Source organism: Drosophila serrata, unplaced genomic scaffold (genome assembly GCF_035046125.1).
Source record: "Drosophila serrata isolate PLE 108 unplaced genomic scaffold, ASM3504612v1 contig_184, whole genome shotgun sequence".
Classification (NCBI taxonomy): domain Eukaryota; kingdom Metazoa; phylum Arthropoda; class Insecta; order Diptera; family Drosophilidae; genus Drosophila; species Drosophila serrata.
Genome location: NW_028257082.1, coordinates 7,131,998 through 7,152,199, shown reverse-complemented (window position 1 = coordinate 7,152,199; position 20,202 = coordinate 7,131,998). Strand labels below are relative to the sequence as shown.

General features: G+C 39.8%; 1 protein-coding gene and 1 non-coding gene across 4 annotated transcripts in view; one reads left to right on the top strand and one right to left on the bottom strand.

Annotated features, from left to right (window-relative positions):
- Positions 1-20,202, bottom strand: part of Mmp2 (Matrix metalloproteinase 2) — an 83,183-nt gene that overhangs the window by 50,861 nt on the left and 12,120 nt on the right. The window contains exons 1-3 of one of the 3 annotated variants that reach the window (XM_086828610.1): positions 13,098-13,435; positions 12,898-12,999; positions 12,605-12,804 (exon numbers count right to left, since the gene is read on the bottom strand). In XM_086828610.1, coding sequence (XP_086684736.1) covers positions 12,605-12,804; positions 12,898-12,987 — 290 coding nt within the window. In that variant the 5' untranslated portion in view covers positions 12,988-12,999; positions 13,098-13,435. Of the gene's footprint in view, positions 1-1,381; positions 2,082-12,604; positions 12,805-12,897; positions 13,000-13,097; positions 13,436-20,202 lie in introns of those variants that run through there. The other 2 variants (XM_020961540.2, XM_086828611.1) reach the window with 2 other exon arrangements.
- Positions 5,642-5,713, top strand: TRNAM-CAU (transfer RNA methionine (anticodon CAU)). The gene has a single exon. It is a non-coding gene; the product is annotated as a tRNA-Met (tRNA).

Below are 20,202 nucleotides of genomic sequence, written 5' to 3'. Positions count from 1 at the left end.
TTTTCGGGTTCCAAGTTTGGGGCTAGGTAAAATTTTAATCACTTCCTTCAGCGGCAACATTTTGGTCTCATTTTGTTGCTGTTGCTTAATTTTGTTCAGTCGGTTTTTCGGTTTCTTACTTTTATTTTCAGCTGGTTTTCAGCTGGTAATTTGAGTCTGTTAACATTTTTTCCGTGTGGAAGGGAATTTTCTTTGTGGCTTCTCCTAACCTAGCTAGGGACTTAATTAAAACTAATTCCATTTAAATATTATAGGGAGCGACAAACGATTTTCACTTCCTTTTTGTTTAATTGAATTTTTAGCCAGTCTTTGTCTCTCACGCAAATCTACAAAAGATGCTTAGCAAAAGGGGAAAAGAGGGTTGACTTTTTGGCTTAGAATCTTTTTGGTTTTGTTTGTGGCCAGTTTGGGTTTAAACAAAGCCAAGAGCTTAAGGAGAAAACGAGGATAGCTAAATGAAAAGTTTTGCCTAAAGGGACTTGCCTTCTTTTCTTTTTAAGAATTTGATAAGATTTAAAAACTATTTATGAGGGGTACTATGAATAATAAATATAGTATATTTAGAGACTCATCAGAATATTTATATTTATTCTATACGCTAATGGAGACATTATAATTAGTTTGAAACTCTTACCTTTCATTGCTTTGATATTACAATTAGCATATAATTATTTGAAATAAAACGATAACATTATGAATGCAAATCAATCAAAGCACATTAACACTAACTGGCAAAAAAGGTGAATTCGAAACCAAACAAAGAATGAAAATCGCTAAATATAATGGCATACAAAAAATCCACTATAAACATGTATACAGTAATCAACTAGAAAATGTTTGACAATTGATGCCTGATTGCAGACACTAAAAAAAGCCCGAACAAACAGCAAACAAATTTGCATATACATATATAGTAGTATGTTATATATATATCGACTAATTGGCAGCAACAAGAGTCGGGAATGTGAGGTTGTGGCATATAATTTCAAATTGATTGCTGGCATATGCCAATAAGGCTAATGGCCCCGGAAAAGCGGGTGAAAATTGTGTAATTTATGAAGAGATTCGGACCACACTTAATTAACATGAAGCTGGGAATTGGAATCGGTGCTTCGTGCTCTGAGCTTGGAGGCTAATTTGGTCCAAAATATATGACTGTGCGAGCAGATGGCCGGCCGAATGCAATCTAATATTAATGCTCCTCTGGCCGCCTGCATTTATTGGCATATAAATCACTTGGCAAAATCACAGCACAAATACACTCACACACACACACCGCACAATCACACCATATTGGCCCAGAGAGATGGAGTCTAGCCTCATTGGGCTGGGAGGGAGGCTAAAACCATCTTAGACGGGAGGCTTAACCCAAGGCACTTACCCATCAGGAAGAATCCTCCAAGCCTTTGTGTCACAGTACTCTCTATGGGGGGGAGGGCACATCCTTAACTGCCACTCGCTGCATTTGGTTCGTCCTTCTTCTTTTGTTTTTTTTCGTGACTCTCTTTCATGTCAATTAATGCGACGCACTCTTCAAATATTAGCAGACATTATGTGACTGCACTAAGCCTGGGCTGCCTTGGGTCCTTAAAGCATTTCCTCTGCCAGAACAGGAACGGGAGCAAGGAGCAGGATCTGTTTGCACAATGAGCACACAAATGACTTGCAGCACTTCAGCCTGGCTTTTTGTTCTTTAATCGGGGGCATTATTATGATGCCTCCACCACTTCGACAAAGTTCTCGTTCTCATCGTCCTGGAGGTCCTCGGTCCCGTCCTCGTCCTCATCCTCAACATCATCCTCGTCTTCCCTTCAGGGGAGCCGCTCAAGTGGCGGGGATTACGTGTTGACGTTGAATGCGCCGTTGATTCATTTTCCGCCGGATTCAGTCACTTCTCCGCCTCTTCCTCCTCCACCGATCATGATGCGGTCTAGCCAGGTTGATAAGCTCCTGGTCTTAGTGGTCTCCTGCGGCAGTTTTCCATTTGGGTTCTTGATTGTTGTTTTATTTTCCTGGGAGCACCACTCACACTGACCACTTGGCAGCAACTGAGCTCTGCGCCGGCTGTGCGTCCGTATTTCAATGAAAAGTGTCACCAAGCTTCGCTCGATCTCGGAGCTTTTTTCCCCTCCGCCTCCCCCCAAGAAAAAGAGCTTGTGTATAAGAGCATATAAGAGATTAATACGCAGGCGCATCCTTAATTGCCATTCGGCTCGAATACGAAGACCAAACTTGGTTTTATGTTCGTTTCAGGTTCGGTTTTGAGCCTCGGCATGTTTCGTGTTCGGCCTCACATATGAAAATTAAAAGCGCTTAGCCACAATTAACAATTGGTCACCCCCAACCCCAAGGAACCTATACTATCCTACACCATCCTATCCTCTACATACATATACTTCTTTTTTGTTTGTTATTATTTGGCTTTTGGTGTTGGCAAACAAATTTACCGGACATGGCATTAATCAAGACAGTTGTGACACTAAAACAGCCGAGCAATTAATCAACACTGAGGCCCGGCAAAACCACTAGAAAGAAAAAAAATTATGGAAAAGATGTCCTGGGGGTAACTCCTGGCGGCGCCTGCATTAACTGATTGTTGTTGGTCTCGGCCAAGAAACTTGTCAGTTTGAATAAAAGTTCGGACAGTGGCGGCCAGCTATAGCTGGCTGTATCGAATCAAATCAAAGTTTGATTTGACAGCCAGACAAACAGACCAAAAACAAAAAAAGGATACCCAAAAAGGAACCCCGGAATTGATTGTGGTACTCCTTATGCTTCCCCCATTTTCCTCCTTACCACAAACAACTTCAACTTCAAGTGGAAACTTTTTGGCCAAAAACCGAAGTCAGTACACACACACACACACACACATAACTCTTGAACCTGAAACATCTTGGGCATATTTTGCCCCAAAGCCAAAGCCAATATCAATTTATCAATTAATGCGGCTAATGAGCAGGCGAACTGTGACTGGTTGCTGTGTCACTTAATGCAAGGCTCCCCCTTTCGGTACATACATATGTATTGCAAAATTAATTAGGATTCGCTCATCATCAACTCTGACACATAGCACCATAAATATCCTCCTATCCCTATGTATATATATTATATATATTATATGTGTACATGACGCATATTGTCTGTCTCGGCGACTCTACGGCGACATCGGCGACGTTGGCTATATAAACGTAACGAGATTTCACCGCACAGCAAATTGTTGTTGGGCTTTAATTGACAATCAAAGCAAGTAATCAAATTTGCTGCCTGACATTTTTCATTAGAATTATTATGTAGTTACACTGAGTATAACCCAGTTGCGATTGCACATCGCCGCAACGCCCTATATCAACAAACATTATATCGCGCCCACATCAAAGGCGTAAAATTGTGTGGACAAGAGACCTTTAATCAAGATGATGGAAAACTAGCGGGGTTTACAAGGAGTCCAGGGGAAATTCCTAGGGAAAATTAATGAAAAACCAAGGCGAAATGATGGAAAAACCAAGCACAGTCCGGGGTTTATAGAGAGAGAGTTCTATAAGGTTTGCTGGAGAATTTTGCTGGGATAATTCAAAACATGTAAAAGCAAAAATTATTAGAAAACTTTAAGAGCCTGTTTTCACAAGCTTTATTTAATTATAAATATTCTAAATTTTTCCTTATAATTTTAGCTTTTTTATCAAGGCCTAAACCTTTTCCCCAGAACTTCTTTTTTGCCCAACAAATTTGCACTTTATTGATTAACTTCCTCGAAATTCAGAAAATCATGCAGAAATACTAGTCACAAAAATATGACAGAATTACATAGCATTAGGTCTTGTTATGATTCGTATTTTGGTCCTATTTTTTCTTATTTTTTCCCAATTTTCTTTTTCTATTTTGGTTCGATTTGATTCTGTCGCTTGTCATTTAATATCCGCAATTAAAGTGGTCATCAATCAAAATGAACAGAAATGGGCGGCAAGAAACCTAAATGAATTAAAAGTAAACGAAAGAACAAAGCAAAGGATGAATGCACAACAATAAATAGAAGAAGCAGGGAGAGAGGAGTAAAGAGAAAACAGAGAGGAACAGGGGAACAGTGAAACCGAGGAGAAAGATGGGGAGCAGCGCAGCAAATGAACGGGAAACGAAATGGAGCGACCGAAAAGGAAACCAAAAAAAGAGCAGCGCCAACCGAAGGATAAAACCCAACACAAACAGCTGAAGTTTACACACACACATACACGTATTAATATATATATATATATATAAACCCTGAGACACTATAACAATGACCGTTATCGTTGTCCAGTTCCAACACTCAGAGAAAAGTACTATTGTTTATGGTTAATTAAGGATTGAGAGTATCTCAAAAATTCACGAAAGTATCTCAAACTTCCAAAAAAGTATCTCAAAATATGAGGACAGTATCTCAAACCAAATAAAGTATATTACCCTTTTTAGAGTATAGAGCTAAATATATATAAAAAGATAGATAGATAGATAGAAAAATAGATAGATAGATAGATATATAAATAGATACATAGATAGATAGATAGATAGATACATGCGAGAAATGTTACAGGAAATATTTTCTCCTCGATCTCAATTGATCTCCTAACAACAATGCTAGAACCGATTGGAAATTATAAAATTAATTAGGTGCATTTTCCGGAATTTTTACCATTAAAATTATAAAGCTCTGGGTAAAATGTTTTAATCAACAAATAAGATATACATTTAGCCTCTAAAACCATTAACCAACTTCAGATAAATAATTGTATTTACCACAGAATTGTATAATTTCTCCCAGTATCCCTTTATCCCTCCGTCTTTTCGCTGTCCTTAGCTCATCCTGGGCGGCGATAAACAAGTGCTATACAAACAAAGATGGCGCTGTACGCTGAACCATTGATGATTGAACAGGACATTAATCTAACAAAATGCAGACAGCCTGCAGAGAGGGGGAGGCAGATGGCGGAGAAAGCGGCCAAATCAACTGACCAACTGTGAAAGTGTCAAATTTCAAGCCACACATTGTTGGCTCCATTGCCGGGACCCCGAAAAACCCCCTATATCCTGGCCTGAATCCTTGTGGTTGCTGGTGCTTTTGCTGGCCATCGGCCACTGGCGACGCGTCGGCCACGGAAACAAACATAATTACGCGGATGCCAATGCTTCACGGTCCTGGCTGTATAATAATATGGCAGGATCATACGCAGGGATATATATGTATATATTGAATGTGTATGTGTATGTAGTAGGTTTGTTGTCCTTTTGCGTCACGTTCTAAATTGTACTACGACGAGCTTAATTTATGGCAATATAATAAGTCAATTCAAATTGATGGCCATTTCCAGGTGAATTTGTAAAGGCAATGGAGTAAGAATTCATCAAGGATAATGGGGCAGATCTTAATTGTGTTGGAAGTACATTTTTCATGAGGTGTTTATAATTACATTTGTTTTTATGAAGCTAGTTTATCTAATCTAACTTTATATCACTGCATTAATTTTTATCTAATCTAGAATCAAATTTATTCTTTATCTTAACACTTTTCCAGCTCTTGGTTTTCCCAATTTAATTGGTATTAAACATATTTATTTTTTCTATGGATTCATTTCACGCTTATGCAAGGTTTGCCGGAGAAATTTTCATAAGCAGAGTGGCGCAGTGGAAGCGTGCTGGGCCCATAACCCAGAGGTCCGAGGATCGAAACCTTGCTCTGCTAGAGTGAAAATATTATTTTTTTTTAATAATTTAATATATGGTTTCCCTTTTTTATTTGCATATATTTTATGTGTAAATTTATTAAATCTGGCCCTCTCAACACTCTTTTAAGCATTTAATGAAGTTTATGTCTGGTAAATTTCGGTGTCAAATCACAAAAGTGACAAAATGCAATCGTTTTCGTAGCTCCAATTGCATCGTCATCTCGATTTGATGGTTTTGACACAGCCAGCAAAGGAACAAAGGCCGGACTATGAGCAGGAACAGAAGCTGGAGCAAGAGCAGGACCCGGAGTCGAAGAGCTCCATCAGTTGAAGCTGCTCATTTGCTGTCCATGGAAAATTAGACGCTAAATTAGCACACAAAACTGATGCACTAACGGTGCTGGAGGCGGAAATAGTGGGTGGGGTCTGGGCGTAGTTTCAGTGGCAGGACGACACAGCCTGCGAGTGTTAAGTTGCCCAAAAACGATGACGTCCCCAACGTTCTCCTGCAAACTGGCTATAGCAAAACGAGGAGGATGTGTTTGTGTTCGTTCTGCTCCTGATGTTGCTGTGGTACCAGTGACTGATGTGGCACAAAAACCAAAAGGCCCCGGCCTGCTGACTGACTAGTAGCCAGCGGAAAAACACAGCTAACAGTCCCAGGCCATTACACAGAGAGAGAAAAGAAGTCACATCTAAACTAAATTAAGATTTTTAAAAATACATAATTGAAAACTGAATACTTTGTGAACCCTGAATTAGCTGGGGCTTAGTAGCTAAATTTGTTGTAGTTATATATACTTTTTCTCTCGATGCAAAAACCAGTCATTGCCCCCCAGGATTGACACGTACAAAGAAACGGACCGCTCGTCCATCCGCTCCTGCCCTCCGGATCCCGTCCGCGTCCAGCTGCCGTTGTTGCGGCTGTGTCAGCGGGCGGTTGGCAAATGGGTTTCCAATGGGTTACGTTCCGCAGGAACCCTCTACACATACTCCACTCTGGCTCAAATTCGGTTTGCCCGCAGCTCGAACAGGAAGCGAAGGGACTCATACATATATGGGAATTCGTGCGGTGGCAATTCCTGCAGCCCACTGCTGGTTATTAAATTTTGAAATGCTACACCTTGTGCGGTATCGGATTGCCGGCTCAAGGAGTGCGCGCTAAGACAAAAGGATATAGACTGTATTGCAAACTCAAAGGAGGAGGGGAAACCCTGAGCCTACATGCCTATATCAAAGTTCATGTAAAATTCAAAAGGCTCAAGCCAGCATAAGAAAATATGCCACATCATAAATTTGGCATATCACGGTGCGAGTGTGCAATCCTTTCACAGACACTGGGCCCACACACACACACACACACACACAGACAGATGTTGACACAGTTTTCCTTGAGTCCTCCTCCGTCTGAGCTCAGCACAAAATGTCTATTTTAATATGAACCCAAATTGAGGATTTTATTTATGCACAAGCTTAGTTTACAATACTCCGCTGGCTTTACCTCAAGCAGCCGCACCGGAGTGCCTTTGTTACCAACTGTACTCGGGGCACGGCACTATGGGTTTTCGGACAGTGGCAGTGCTCAGGGACTTTTGGTGACTATAAAAAGCATCCAGACAACTGGCAAATGACTTAAAAAACAAAAACAGATATGGAATTCTATGGAAAAAAATATCATAATAAAAATCTCCAGCAGTTAAAATAATTGTCACAGTAATAAAGCAATGCACGAAATTATAACTGGCCCAATGTGGGGTAGATTGAAGGGTTTCAAGGACTTGAATTACAATTACAATGATAATATGGTATACAAATTAGTATAAGTTTTCTAGAACATAGATTTATAAGCAATTAACAAATGAAATATTAATAACTTTTGATTTGTTTCTATTTTTTATTTCATATCCTGACGCTACAAGTAAAATAGTACCTTTTCCAAATAATTATTGTTTGTATATGTTTTGATACAAACGTTTGTTATAAATCAATTAATTAAATTGGGATTCTATTCAAAAGTCCCTTATGATATTTGAAATCTTGTGAAATATTATGTTAGGTTAGAGATTGGACATTAACTTGTTTCAATACCTTTATTTTTTCGGAAATATACCATTTACATGTAATTATCCTGCAGCTAATGATCACTTTCAGTGTTTAATACAAACTTTCCCTCGGTTTATCCTTTAATCTACCCTCGAAATTATAGCCTGCAGTTGCTTACTGCCAGCAGCCACTGTGTACAGTCCGTTTCGCTGGCATACTGCTGTTCTGGCTGCACTTGCTCCATTTTATAGCTGGCAAACATTATGGCCATGATTAATGGCAGATAATAATTTCGAGTGCCGAGCACTTGACAGCATACGAAAAGTCAGAAAACTATGGCCAATGGACGCCCATTAGCCCTTGGATGTTGCCTTGTCCCCCCCAAAAAAATGCACTGCGGGATGGATTGAGGAGTGGAGAAAACAGCAAGAGAAAGCAGAGATGAGGAGGATGAAAGGACAATGTGCAGTAAGGGCAACTCTGAAAGTGACTGCTGCAAAATAAACAGCAGCAGCAGCAGCAGCAGCAACAGAAGCTGAAACAGCATAAAACTATTGCCATTTTCTGTTTGCGGCATTAAATGCCTCTCGCCGCCTCAGTTTCTCGCCCGCCCTCGCTTGCACTTTCGCTGGTGCGTGTGATTTACTCCGCCTGGCGAATAAATTATGATGGGGAAAAGCATACGCTGGCGTTGATCAGCAAATTATTTTATGCAAATTAAAAATCGTTAAAAAAAATTCTCCTATAAATAAAGGGGATTATAGGAGACGGCCTGGGAGAGGGGGTAACATAACGTAACCCGATATCTTCCATTTCAGGGACTTGGCCCAGGCCACTGACCACAATTTTGTTATGGTTTTGCTACCATCCAAAATTGATTTAGCCAAAAACGACCTCTCCTCTCCTCTCTGCCCCTTATTTTGGTCAGCATTCACTAATGATTTTTGCCAGCAACAGCTGTGGCAAACGACATTTAAATCTTGGTTTTTGGCCCTCATAAATGGGTGCAAAATTTAACTAGGGAAAGAAACAAATAAAGCTTTTAGATTTGTGATAAATTAATTTATAAATTCACAAATCGAAAAGGGAATTTAATAGATTTTTTTAAATGTTTTACTTTACAGAAAGTATTTTAAATATTAAATAAATCATGTTCAAGGCAGCATTACGACAATTTATCCTTCTTTAATACTTGTCATCTACTTTCCCTTTTTAAATATTAAAAAAACATAATTTAAGGACACTTTTCCTAACAAAATTTTCGAGTAAATTGACTAAAAGTATAAAGCTCAAAGTAATGCACTCCCTTAACCACCGATCTAAACTCGATCTGGAGTTTGTGGAGCTCGAGTTTCCGGTAAGAGACCAATGTTGGTTAAAAGCTTTGCCCCAACTGGCCAAGGACACAATGTCCTGCAAGCACGACCAATAAGTGCAACTCGAGGTGAAGCTGCAACCAAGCTGCTGGCCAAGGATTCAGTCCTTTTCTTTTCCTTTCTTTTCTTTTGCTTGGCTTGTGGTTAAGAGAGAGAGTGGCCGTCATAAAATTACTTTTTATCATTGTAACATGGCCAACATGATGGCGCCTTTGGAAGGTCCTTTTCCCCGACCGATACATGAGGAGCATAGTTTTTATGACATTTGCCACAAGGCATCAGTATCCGTCCACGTAGTCTCTTTATGTGGCAGCGGCTAAGAGGTTGCCACGCCACGTGCTCTCCTCTGCGGCTCAACCACCCACATTTCTCTCAGTGCAGCCCGCCCAGTATTAATGGCTCGCATGCACGCTAATAAGCATAAACGCAAAGGAAGACGAGTCCTTGTTGCGTGTTAAGGACTCGTACGGCACGGCACGCCGCAATCTGCACTCCTTTTGACTTCATTGTGCACTTTATTAATGTTATTAAAAATCTAACAAATGCTCGGCAAGTGCGCAATGCACATTCGCTGCGGTTTATTAATGCCACAAAAACGGGCAATTAATGGTTTTGGTCCTTGACCACACACTTATATAGTACAATGTTGCGGCTAATAGAGAGAAAGCCGTCGTTAGCTGGGAGACCAGGAAAACTGCAGCAAAACTGGCTAAAATGAACTCACTCAATTGCCCGGCAAATTAAGTCAGCATTCTCTGCAGTTGCAGACCCCCCTGGCAAACTTTTACCTTTTTGCAATATTTCAAGAATTTTTTAACAATTTCCAGGAGTAAGTCTAGAAAAAAATAGAATGAAGTGGAGACCAATTTGAGCTAGAACAAAAGGTAAGTACGGAGAGGCCAGAGCCAGAGCAACAGGTGCGAAGGTCCTTTTATTGACACATTTCCTGGCTGGACAATTGTTTGCCGATGCATTAAGCGGGAAATGGAAAATGAAAGAGCAAGAAAAAACAAGTAATGAAAAACGTAGCTACAACCCTTTGAGGAGTCACCCAAAACTGCATTAATTAAGACGGATTTAATTTGGGAGGAAAAGTGACATCACAAAGGGGGCTAAGACTAGGGAAACTTTACTTGTAGCCAAGTAAATGCCACATTACGACTATTGCCCTTGCCAAACAAAGATTTTCTCCCCTCTCGGTTTCCTTAGCTGCACAACAATTGCCAATTTAGTTTAAAACAATTGCGCAAAGTGCAAGTTTTTGGTCACTTCCGCTGAAACTGCTGCTGTCACTTGATTTTGACTTTACACGGAGAATTATAAGGAATTTAGTTTAAATAAAGCTAAAGGTTAATAATTTAGGTTTTAATCTATGGGAATAATAAATATACAAATCTAGTTACGGCAAGCTTCTGTTGAGCATTTGATCGAATCGAAATCGAAATAAATATATCTTTTAGGCTTTGCTGCACTTTTCTTTAGTTAAAATATTATGGTTCAGAACCGGTTTATTTGGATTAAATTAAGATAACTAAAAAGGTGTACCATTTTTCGCTTATTTAAGTGTTTTAACATATTTCTAAAGAGCATTTTCGGTTTTTATTTTCTCTTTTTGATAGTTTAAACCTTATTTTCAAGACAATTTCCTGTAGATAATACTAATCTTGAAATACCATTCATTTTATTTTTAAATAATTTTTAATTCTGCACATCATTACTTTCTGGTATTTCTTCAATTTCCATCTTTCGGTGTATTGAACTAGCAATTCCAACAGTTAATATCTCAAGGAATTTTGTGATGGCGACAACTTTGTGGCAGGATGTTGTCATTGTGTGTTTCTCTCGTGAAAATGCGGTGAAAACAAAATGAGTACAAAACTGCTAAGAACGACTTCCGCGCCATGACTTACCATGCTGAGCGGAAATGGAAAAACACTTCCAAGCACACACACACACACACACACACACAGAGAGAGAGAGGGAGAACCATTTCCATCTCATCTCCGCAAAAGCTTGCCTCATTTTGCTTTTGTGTTGCAATTAAGGAGAACACATGCAGCTAGGCCGAAAAGCAGGTCAATACATATTGATATCGGCCAGTACATATACAAATGTATATATATATATATATCAAGTAAAGTCAATTTAAGGCCAGCGCAGCCACCGCTGTGATCCTGGATACTGCGTAATGCTTTAATTTAGTCGCAATATTGTCCTGCGTGCTCTCTCCCCCCTCTTTTTGGTCGCCTGCCACTTAATGGCCAATTAAGGGTAGACGACACAAGAAATAATTAAATAGCTATCGCTGCATGAACCCCGATGAACCGAGCTGTGAGCTAAAAGCTGCAAGCTGGGAGCTGAGAACTGAGAACTGAGAACTGAGAACTCCGAGCTGTGAGCTCAACTTTAAGTGCCACACGGCGTATGTGCAATGTGCTGGGAAGCTTTCCACTTTTCCAGTGCCGCCTGAAAGTATGCAACAACAGAAGCAGCAGCAGCAGCCATGCAAATTTAATTGCAAGATTCCATAATGAGATAGCAGGAAGAGCTGCTTCTTAATCAGAGCTAGCGACGAGATGAGATGAGATGAGAGTTCGCCAACTGCCCGTTTAATATTTCAAGCGCAATTATGCAGCTGCGCACATTAAAAATCAAATACAACACTAAAAGTGACAGCTGCAATCAGGGCAAAGGAGAACAGCAACAGCAGCCGCACCACCAAGCGCCTTCGTTTCGGCTCATCATAAAATTCAATTTGGCGCAAAGTGTTTAATGAAAGCCACCACCACCAGAGAGCCACCCATCGCTTTAAGGAACAACTTTTTGCTGCCCAGGAGGTCAGCGAACATTAACATCTTGGTAACCGGAATGTTTTCCTCCCAGAAAACACTGAATTGTTTTACATAAAAAACAAGCTTGGACATCAAAATTATGCAATACCATTCTGGGGGCAAGTGCAATGGCCGTAATAAAAATTAACAAGCTACGCAACGTTTGAGTTTTGAATTAATTGACAGCGCGTATGCACAGGACACAGGATGGGGGGGATCCAAGGATCCAAGGAGCGTTCTCCTTCTCGCCTTGTAAAATTATAAATTCGCATCTAAATGAACGCTGCAAAATTAATGAACTGCATGCAGTTTAATTGAAATGAACATCCACAGGGGGAAGGGGAAGAGAAAACGGAATGCAAAGCGGCATGGGGTAAGGGTTCCAGTTCTCCAAGGGTGCAAAACAAAAAGGGAGCTGGGTTCAGGATTGGAAGCATCCTTGATTTAATTGGAAAAAATTTCGGAGGCAAAAAGTATTTTAAACATGAAAGCAGTTTTTATAGAAAAGAAAAGCTTATAGTATTTTGTATGAAGTATTTTAAAGAGTTCATTTTGGAAGAGAGTTTAATTTAAATTGTTGTTTTGTAGATCCTGATCCTTAACCTTTTCCCTAACCCATCTTAGATCTATAAGTATTTTTATAATTCCAAGGACTCACCTCCATGTTAGATCCGTTTTATCCCACTTGGGTCCCTGGAGAACATATCGTCGCACTCTGGTATAGACCACGTCATGGTCTAGATTATCCGGTGAGAAACTATACGCATACTTCTTGTCACCCACGCCGCATCGTGGTTGCTGTATTAGCCTGGCCGTTGCCGAGTCGATTTTGCCAGTGACTGGAATGTTGCCAAAAGACTGCAGAGAGACAGACACAGACCCCCGGTAATGTTAGTTGTGAAATTGTGCATAATAATGGCGCTAGCCAAGAATGGCGGCGGCTGCTCTTACCTGAAGACTACGGACTGCATCTATCAGCTGCTGCTCGGTGCGCAGGGCACCCGTTTCCAGGTCGGACTTGGGCAGATAATCAAACTGCATGAGGTAATTGAACTGCAAGGAGAGAGACGGAGTGGATGGATGGATGCATTAGGGAAGTGTGCCAAAGGTAAGAGCAATAACAACAGCACTATGGGCCACAATGGACCTACCTGCCTGCCATATGGCCAGCTTCGGTGAGCCAAAACTATTTGTCGTTTGTAAAATGATGCTCCTGCCTCCCCTCAGCATCCTTAACTAAACAGGAAAAAAACAACAACACCAACAACACTCCCTCGAAAAAAAACAGCAAGACTAAAACTTTTTGCATAAAGTTAATGATAAAAGCAACGCCAGATAGGACGGCAAAAAGCATAAACAGCAACAAAAACTTTAACATTAATAACCCAAAAAGTATGCCACCGAAAAAAAGTGCAAGGAAACGTTGATGGAGAAATGCTTGAAGGAAGGAAGAAGCCCAGGACGAGCGAAAGCTTGGCAGGACTGTAAGCCATTCCCCTTATCGTTTGGCCAAAATCATAGGGCCGGGCCTGCTCTTTTTTAGGGCTACTTAGATGCTTAAAGATGCCACTTTGGTAACTTTAAAAATATACATTTATAAGTTAGGAAATGTTTAAAATATTTAATTCGAAGCAGGATTCACCTGTTTTTGAGATTCAAAGAGAAGTAATTTTGCTTAACCAAATCTCTACTAGTAAATAACTGATGATAAATTGGGAGAAAAGTTCTCATAACTTTAACTAGAGAATATCATTTGGTAGTAGAAAAACGGACTGATCAGATGAATTAAAAAGTTATGCTATAAAATCCTTTGTGCTATAAAATATGGCTCCAAAATATTACTACAAATAATTTGTATTGCCTACTTTTGTGTGCATTTCAACACTTATCTTTCTCAACTTAATTATTTTATGTAAAAATTATTTCACATTATGTTGTATAAGTTGCAAACAATTCCCCCCTTTGAAGGCTTTGAAGTTCCTCCTCTTGCCTTGATGTAATTCCTTCTCCCTTCCTATTCCCTATTGATTGACCCTATATTCCCTAGCGAATTACTTACAACCATAATGTTATGTTTATATATTATATATATTTTTCTTTTTGGGTCACAGCCGAAACAACAGCGGTCTCATAACGGTAAATTGCGAAAAAACAGAAGGCAAATAGAACCCGAAACTCGATTCTCCATATGTGTATATGCTTTTGGCTCTGGATTTACATATTTTTACATCGCGTGCGCGCATATTTATTAACTAACACACAGACACTTGACAAACTTGACACACACACACACCAGCACATTACGTGACCTGCAAATTAAATTTTCTCTTTCATTTTCCCCCCACCCACACACACACCCACATGAGAAAATTGTCACACTCGCACCACCACCAACAGTTTTCCTTGCACAAATCGACAACTTTTCGATTTTTCGCTTAAATACGGTAAAAAAAGAAAAGAAAAGAAAACACAACGAAAATACAAACTTTTGAATGGCCAAACGATTTGCAAATTTCATGAAAAAGAATCGTTAGCCAAAAGTTACCCATAGAGGCCATTGGCATTCTTATGGTGAAACGTGATGTGTGGCGATTAGTTGGGATTTATTCTGAATGATGAATGGCCTATCTACTTGAGCGTTTTAGGTGCTGAAAAGTCGCTATGTGCGATGCATACAAATGCAATACAATAATCCGGAATCTGATTTGGCCTTTGGAACATTACTTGTACTTATGGGCAAAAGGAAAGTTCTTGTTGAGGAACAGTTTTTTTACGACTTTGCTTCATTTCACAAACAACAATCATTCACTCTTTTAATTATTTTCTTTCCGGAAGCCCAATAAAAGTTAAAGCGTCCATCGATTGCCGTATAAAAGTTGAGAGAGTCCTTTCCATTTCCATGTGACATTCATTCGGAATGCAGCAGTAGTTGGACCCGGAGAGGGAGAGGGAGCATTGAAATGGCCACAAAAGTAACACTAAAGAAAACCACATGTCCTGGCTTAAACGGAAGCTTATCAAAGCGAACCGCCCTTGTTGTTCCTTGGACTTGGAATAACAACAGGAGAATGGCCGGCGGCAGCATTTTGTATGCTTCTACAATTTTATTTATTATTTTTTCCCCTTTCCCTTTTCCCTTTCCTTTTTTTTTATACGTAACTCCCGCAGCGCAGCAAGTGCACCATAAAGGATGCAGCACAGGATGCGGCGGATACGGATGCGATTCCGGGGCAGGTGCTGTGAAAACGACGACGTCGTCCTTCTGACCCGCAGGACCCCATGGATTCCGCTTAAATGTGCGTCACAAAAAAATATAATACAAACAAAACAAGCAAAAAAAAAAAAGTGTTCGCTTAGCCATTCCTTCTTTCATGCGTTGTCACGTTGCTGGGAACGCGTCAGCAGCAGCTCCAACTACGTAACGCAAAAGTAACGTAAGAAAGCCCACACCAGCAAATTGAAATTCACATAACGTTGCTCCACAGCAATGTGGGGTCTCTCTGCCAGCCTCTCCCCTCTCCCCTGTCTCCTCGTTCCCCCCTCTTTAAGCTACACGAAAACAATATCAATTAATATATGTATGTTGAAATATATGGACAAAATCGAAGTACAGAGAAATATCTATATAATAGCAATAATCTATATTGAAATGGGGAATAATTATATATTTTTAGTTCCAAAATATTATAGGTATAAGTTCTATATATCCATTGTCTATATTATACTTGATAAAACTGAGACAGTACTTAGTGCTTTCCCTTCTAATTTATTGCAAAGTGTGCACTATAATTCTCAAGTCTGAATTCAGAGACACTCAAATCTGATCAATGAAAAGTTTACAAAGTGGAAATAACTGTATAAAGAGCCTGCTGAACTTATTGTCTAACAAAAAATGCACTATATGTTATCAGTCAAGCTTTTATTTATGTTGTCTTTCCTTTTTAGTACTTCGTAAATTTATACAAAATATATATTTATGCATAATATATTCCCCAGTTTCTTATAGTGAATACCCCCTGTTGGAGTCCATAGGTTGGGGAGAAGAATAATGTGGCACACAGCGGAAACCGAATGTCTGGCCGTTTGGAGACGACAACAGACGCCTCAAGTTTCTTAATGAATGAAAGACTTATCCATCGAGGAGCCATCCGAATGGCTGGATAATGACTGAATGACTGACTGAGTTCCTTATGCTCGAACGCAACTAGTCAATTTGGCTAATCGAAGGCTTTTGCGGACTGTAAATAAGTAGTGATCAGGCAAAAGGTGTGCCAAATGGCCAAATGGACAACTGCCTTAACCCGATGACGACCGGACAAGCGAGCGTTTTTACGACGACAATAAACTATAATTCGTGTTTATGAATGAATGGATGTGGATATGGATATGGATATGGGTAGATGTGAATGAATTGCTCAAGTCTAGAGAGTGAGCAACGGAAGTACTCACCTTTAACCCCCTTCCCGTATGGTAACATCAACTTGATATCAATCATTTATGCATCGGCCTTTTAGGTTTTAAATGTGAAAATTTGTGGCCCCCAGGTACGTGTTGGGAAATCGGGGAAAAGTCTGAGTACAGAGGGTCTCTAGGTACGTGGCGAAGCCACAATTCTGACTAATAGAAAAGCTCCAGTCGAGTGGAAAATGGAAAACAAAACGATGGAGTGGGTAAAGAGGTGAGAGAGCTTGGTATCACAAAACAATAACAATAAAACATTGCTACGTGAGTATTTGTCGTGTAAACAAAATCATGTTATCAAAATATAATAACGGAAAGCAATAACGAAAAAACAATTGAGAAAAGTGCGAATGGTGGTGGGATCGAGTGTATATAGCTTTTCTTTTTTTTTCCCCCCTTACTCTACAGTGCTTGCTGTGGGGCTTAATTTAGTTAAGTTGGCGTGACACAAGGAAAACTTCTTCTGCTTGCCCCTCTGGTGAAAGTGTGAAAGTAAATTGAACGATGAACGAGGCGATATGTTTATTATTTTATTGGATTATAATTATACGAGAGAGCGTGGTAGGGGTCGCACACACACAAATAAAATAAAAGAAAGGGCTTATCGGGGCGTCTAATTCAATTAATTACGAGTGGAAGAGGGAACTTTAATCAAGCGGAATTAAATGGGAACTGAGGCGAGTAAATATCATTATAGTAATATACATATATATATTCCCTTCGAACTCTCTCTCTGTATTTGCTATGCCAAATCCTTGATTTTTCTTTTGCAGCATTGAAAACCGCAAAAACAAATCATAATGGCTCACAGGCTGGGCCATAACTCTCCGGTTCCACATGCCACATAGTGGCTAATAAAAGCACCTACAAATGTCGTCGGATCGGCAGGCAAACAAACCTATAAAAATGACAAGCGACTGCAACAAACGAGCGCATCTATCCTTTGAACATATGCACTCTGTGTCCTTACAATGCGACGCCTGCCAAAGAAGGACACCAGCCTCTGTGAACTATGCACGAGTTGCAGGAAAAAAAAACTATATATATATAGTAGAAGTAGAAGCTAGAGAAGTAGCAACCACAAAGAGCATGAAATCGGGGCCAAATTGCCAGGATATGGAGTCAAATGTGTCCGTAGAACAACAGGTCCTTGCCACAAACAAATTTACAGCGAGTGAGTGTGCAAAATGGATTCAAAATCAATCATATTAATGGCTATATGGGGTTTCCAATGGATTGGTAATCGCAGGAAGTTAGGATTTTTAGTAAATAAAGAAAGTTTATAAAAGTAGAATCATTAAAAATGTATTTATCAGAGTTTAAAATGAAATGAATGTAAACTAATCATTTCTTTTTAGACCCCCTCCCTTAAGATTATTAGTAATAATAGAAATATCTATTAAAATATCTTCTTAAGATACCTTTGAAATTCTTTATCTTCAGCTTGATTCTTCATCATTTCCATTTCAAACTTGCACATTCTTTCGACGACCTGCTCCATTTAAAGAAACTTACGTTCCCACTTTTTGGGAGGGGCCCAGCCCCCTGACCATTGCCATGCATTTCCTGTTGCTGTCTCATAAAAGTCTTGGATATATACAAACACACATACAATATAGTATCTTTTGAAACATGTGCGCGGAGTCATCACAAAACGACCCTTTCCACTTCCACTTCCAGTTCCAGTTCCACGCCCACGTCCATCTGGGCAACTGCAGCTCCTTGGCAATTTATAGACTGCGAATTTTAATAAAAAAGGATGTGGCAACTAACGGATCAGAGTGATGGGCACGCCCACCATTGGAAACATTTAATAAAAAACACACGCACACCCACACACTCATACACTCCTTCCAAGGGCCTGGACAAAGTGAAGAGATGGTTAAATTAATTGAAATCAACATTGATTAATGTGGGATAAGAAAGGCAACAAAGCCAGAGGAAAGAGCGGACAGAGAAAGATATCGCTGGGCATCAGTGTTGACAGTAAACTATTTAAGAAAAAAATGGACAAATCGAGCTATATAAAGAATTTTTAAAATACAAATCACTATATAATTAAGATATTCCTTTGAGCACTGGCATGTTGTCATAGGTTATTTTTAATAATTAAACCAATTTTAGATATTTTTTTTATGACTGAATAATTAGTATATTATTGTTCTTTACAAGTGAAGCTATACTTCTCTTTATTAACATATAAAGCTATTTTTATATTTTTCTCATTAGAACTCATGGTGTATAATATAAGAACTATAACCATATGTATTCTTAAATTAGTTTTATTTAGAAAAAGGATAAAGAGGCACCACTATGGTATACTATATTATTAAAACCTGCTTTGTTGGCTCCATCGTCACTAGTACACAGAAAGAAAACTTTAAGTAGAAAGCAAAACAAGGCGTTTGAGATAGAAATATAACAATTTAAGAATAAAGAAAGATCTTGGTCACTCTTTGGTTTATAGATAATAAAGAAGACTTTGGACATACTATAGATTTGAAAGAATATAAAAGATCATTGCCCCACAATAGTTTACAGAAACCCCTGAACTTCAAATGAAAACCTCATGAACGAAATTTCACTAAATTGACCATTTTTCTTAGCTTTTCTTAATTGACTTCCTCATATTATATTTTGTACAGTGTAGATAGACCATCAAATGAACCGACCACAAAGCTGCAAACACGCAACGTTCAATGCGCCTGGCGGCGAATGACTCGTGGTCGGTCGGTACGTCTTTCAACCTGCCACAAGTTGAGTTGGCTCTTTCGTTGTTTGTGTTTGTGCTTGCACTTTAATTAGACCACAGGACGTAAATTGCTATATCCCCACTCCCCCCTCCGCCCACGGATCACGGATCACGGCCCACGGCACAAGGCCCCAGGCTCCCAAGGCCCCGAGGTTCCAAGCCCACTTGTAGTCCCTCCCATTTGGAGCTCAGTGTTTATGGGAAAGTGATGAGATACTCGGCACCTGCCAGCCGCCAGGTTGAAGCATTTACTTTGTCACTTTGACAAAGGAAGCAAGAGCAACAAGTCATCAGAGTTTCCATTCCAAAACAAAGTCAATCAAAGCTAAAGCCTCAATCACCAGGCACAAGCCTGTGCAAATAATAATAGCAAAATGGCAAAGATGGGGGAAAATGGAAATGGAAATGGAAATGAAGGTGGAGCTGGCAGAAGACCAAGGCAAGCTGCACTGAACTGCACTCTTGATTAACTACGCATTGTGCCCGAGAGCAATTTGCAATAAACAAATAAATCATTATTATTTATATCAACGGCTAGCATCGGCTCTGTTCCGTTCAAAAACAAAGCAACAGCTTCCAAGTTTGCGTTCAATGACTTGCCACGACAGTTAAATAAACAGAAATCAATGTGTGGACAGCCAGGCAGGCAGCGCCTTGAGATCAGGTCGAATATGGTTGCAACATATGGCCCGGTCAGGAAGGCTCTCACTCTGTCGTCTCTCTGGCCAATTATATGCAAATTCCAGGCGAGTCTAAAAAAGGTTTTAACTTCTGACATTAAGACCATTTGCAGAAGGAGCATTAAGACGGCTGCAACTCGATATGGTCGGTGATATATCGATGCCCCTCTGGAACCACCACCGCCCGCGGTTTGGCATCAACTTACAACTTTCTGCTTACTCCAGGGGAACATGCATAAATTCTCTTAATAATTCAATTGAGAATGCCGTATTTTCAACAACTTTATGCCCTTGGTCAGCTAAGACAAGTGCCATTTAGTTGTGGAATCTTTGCCAAAGAGATATGGGTAAAGGCAGAGGTTT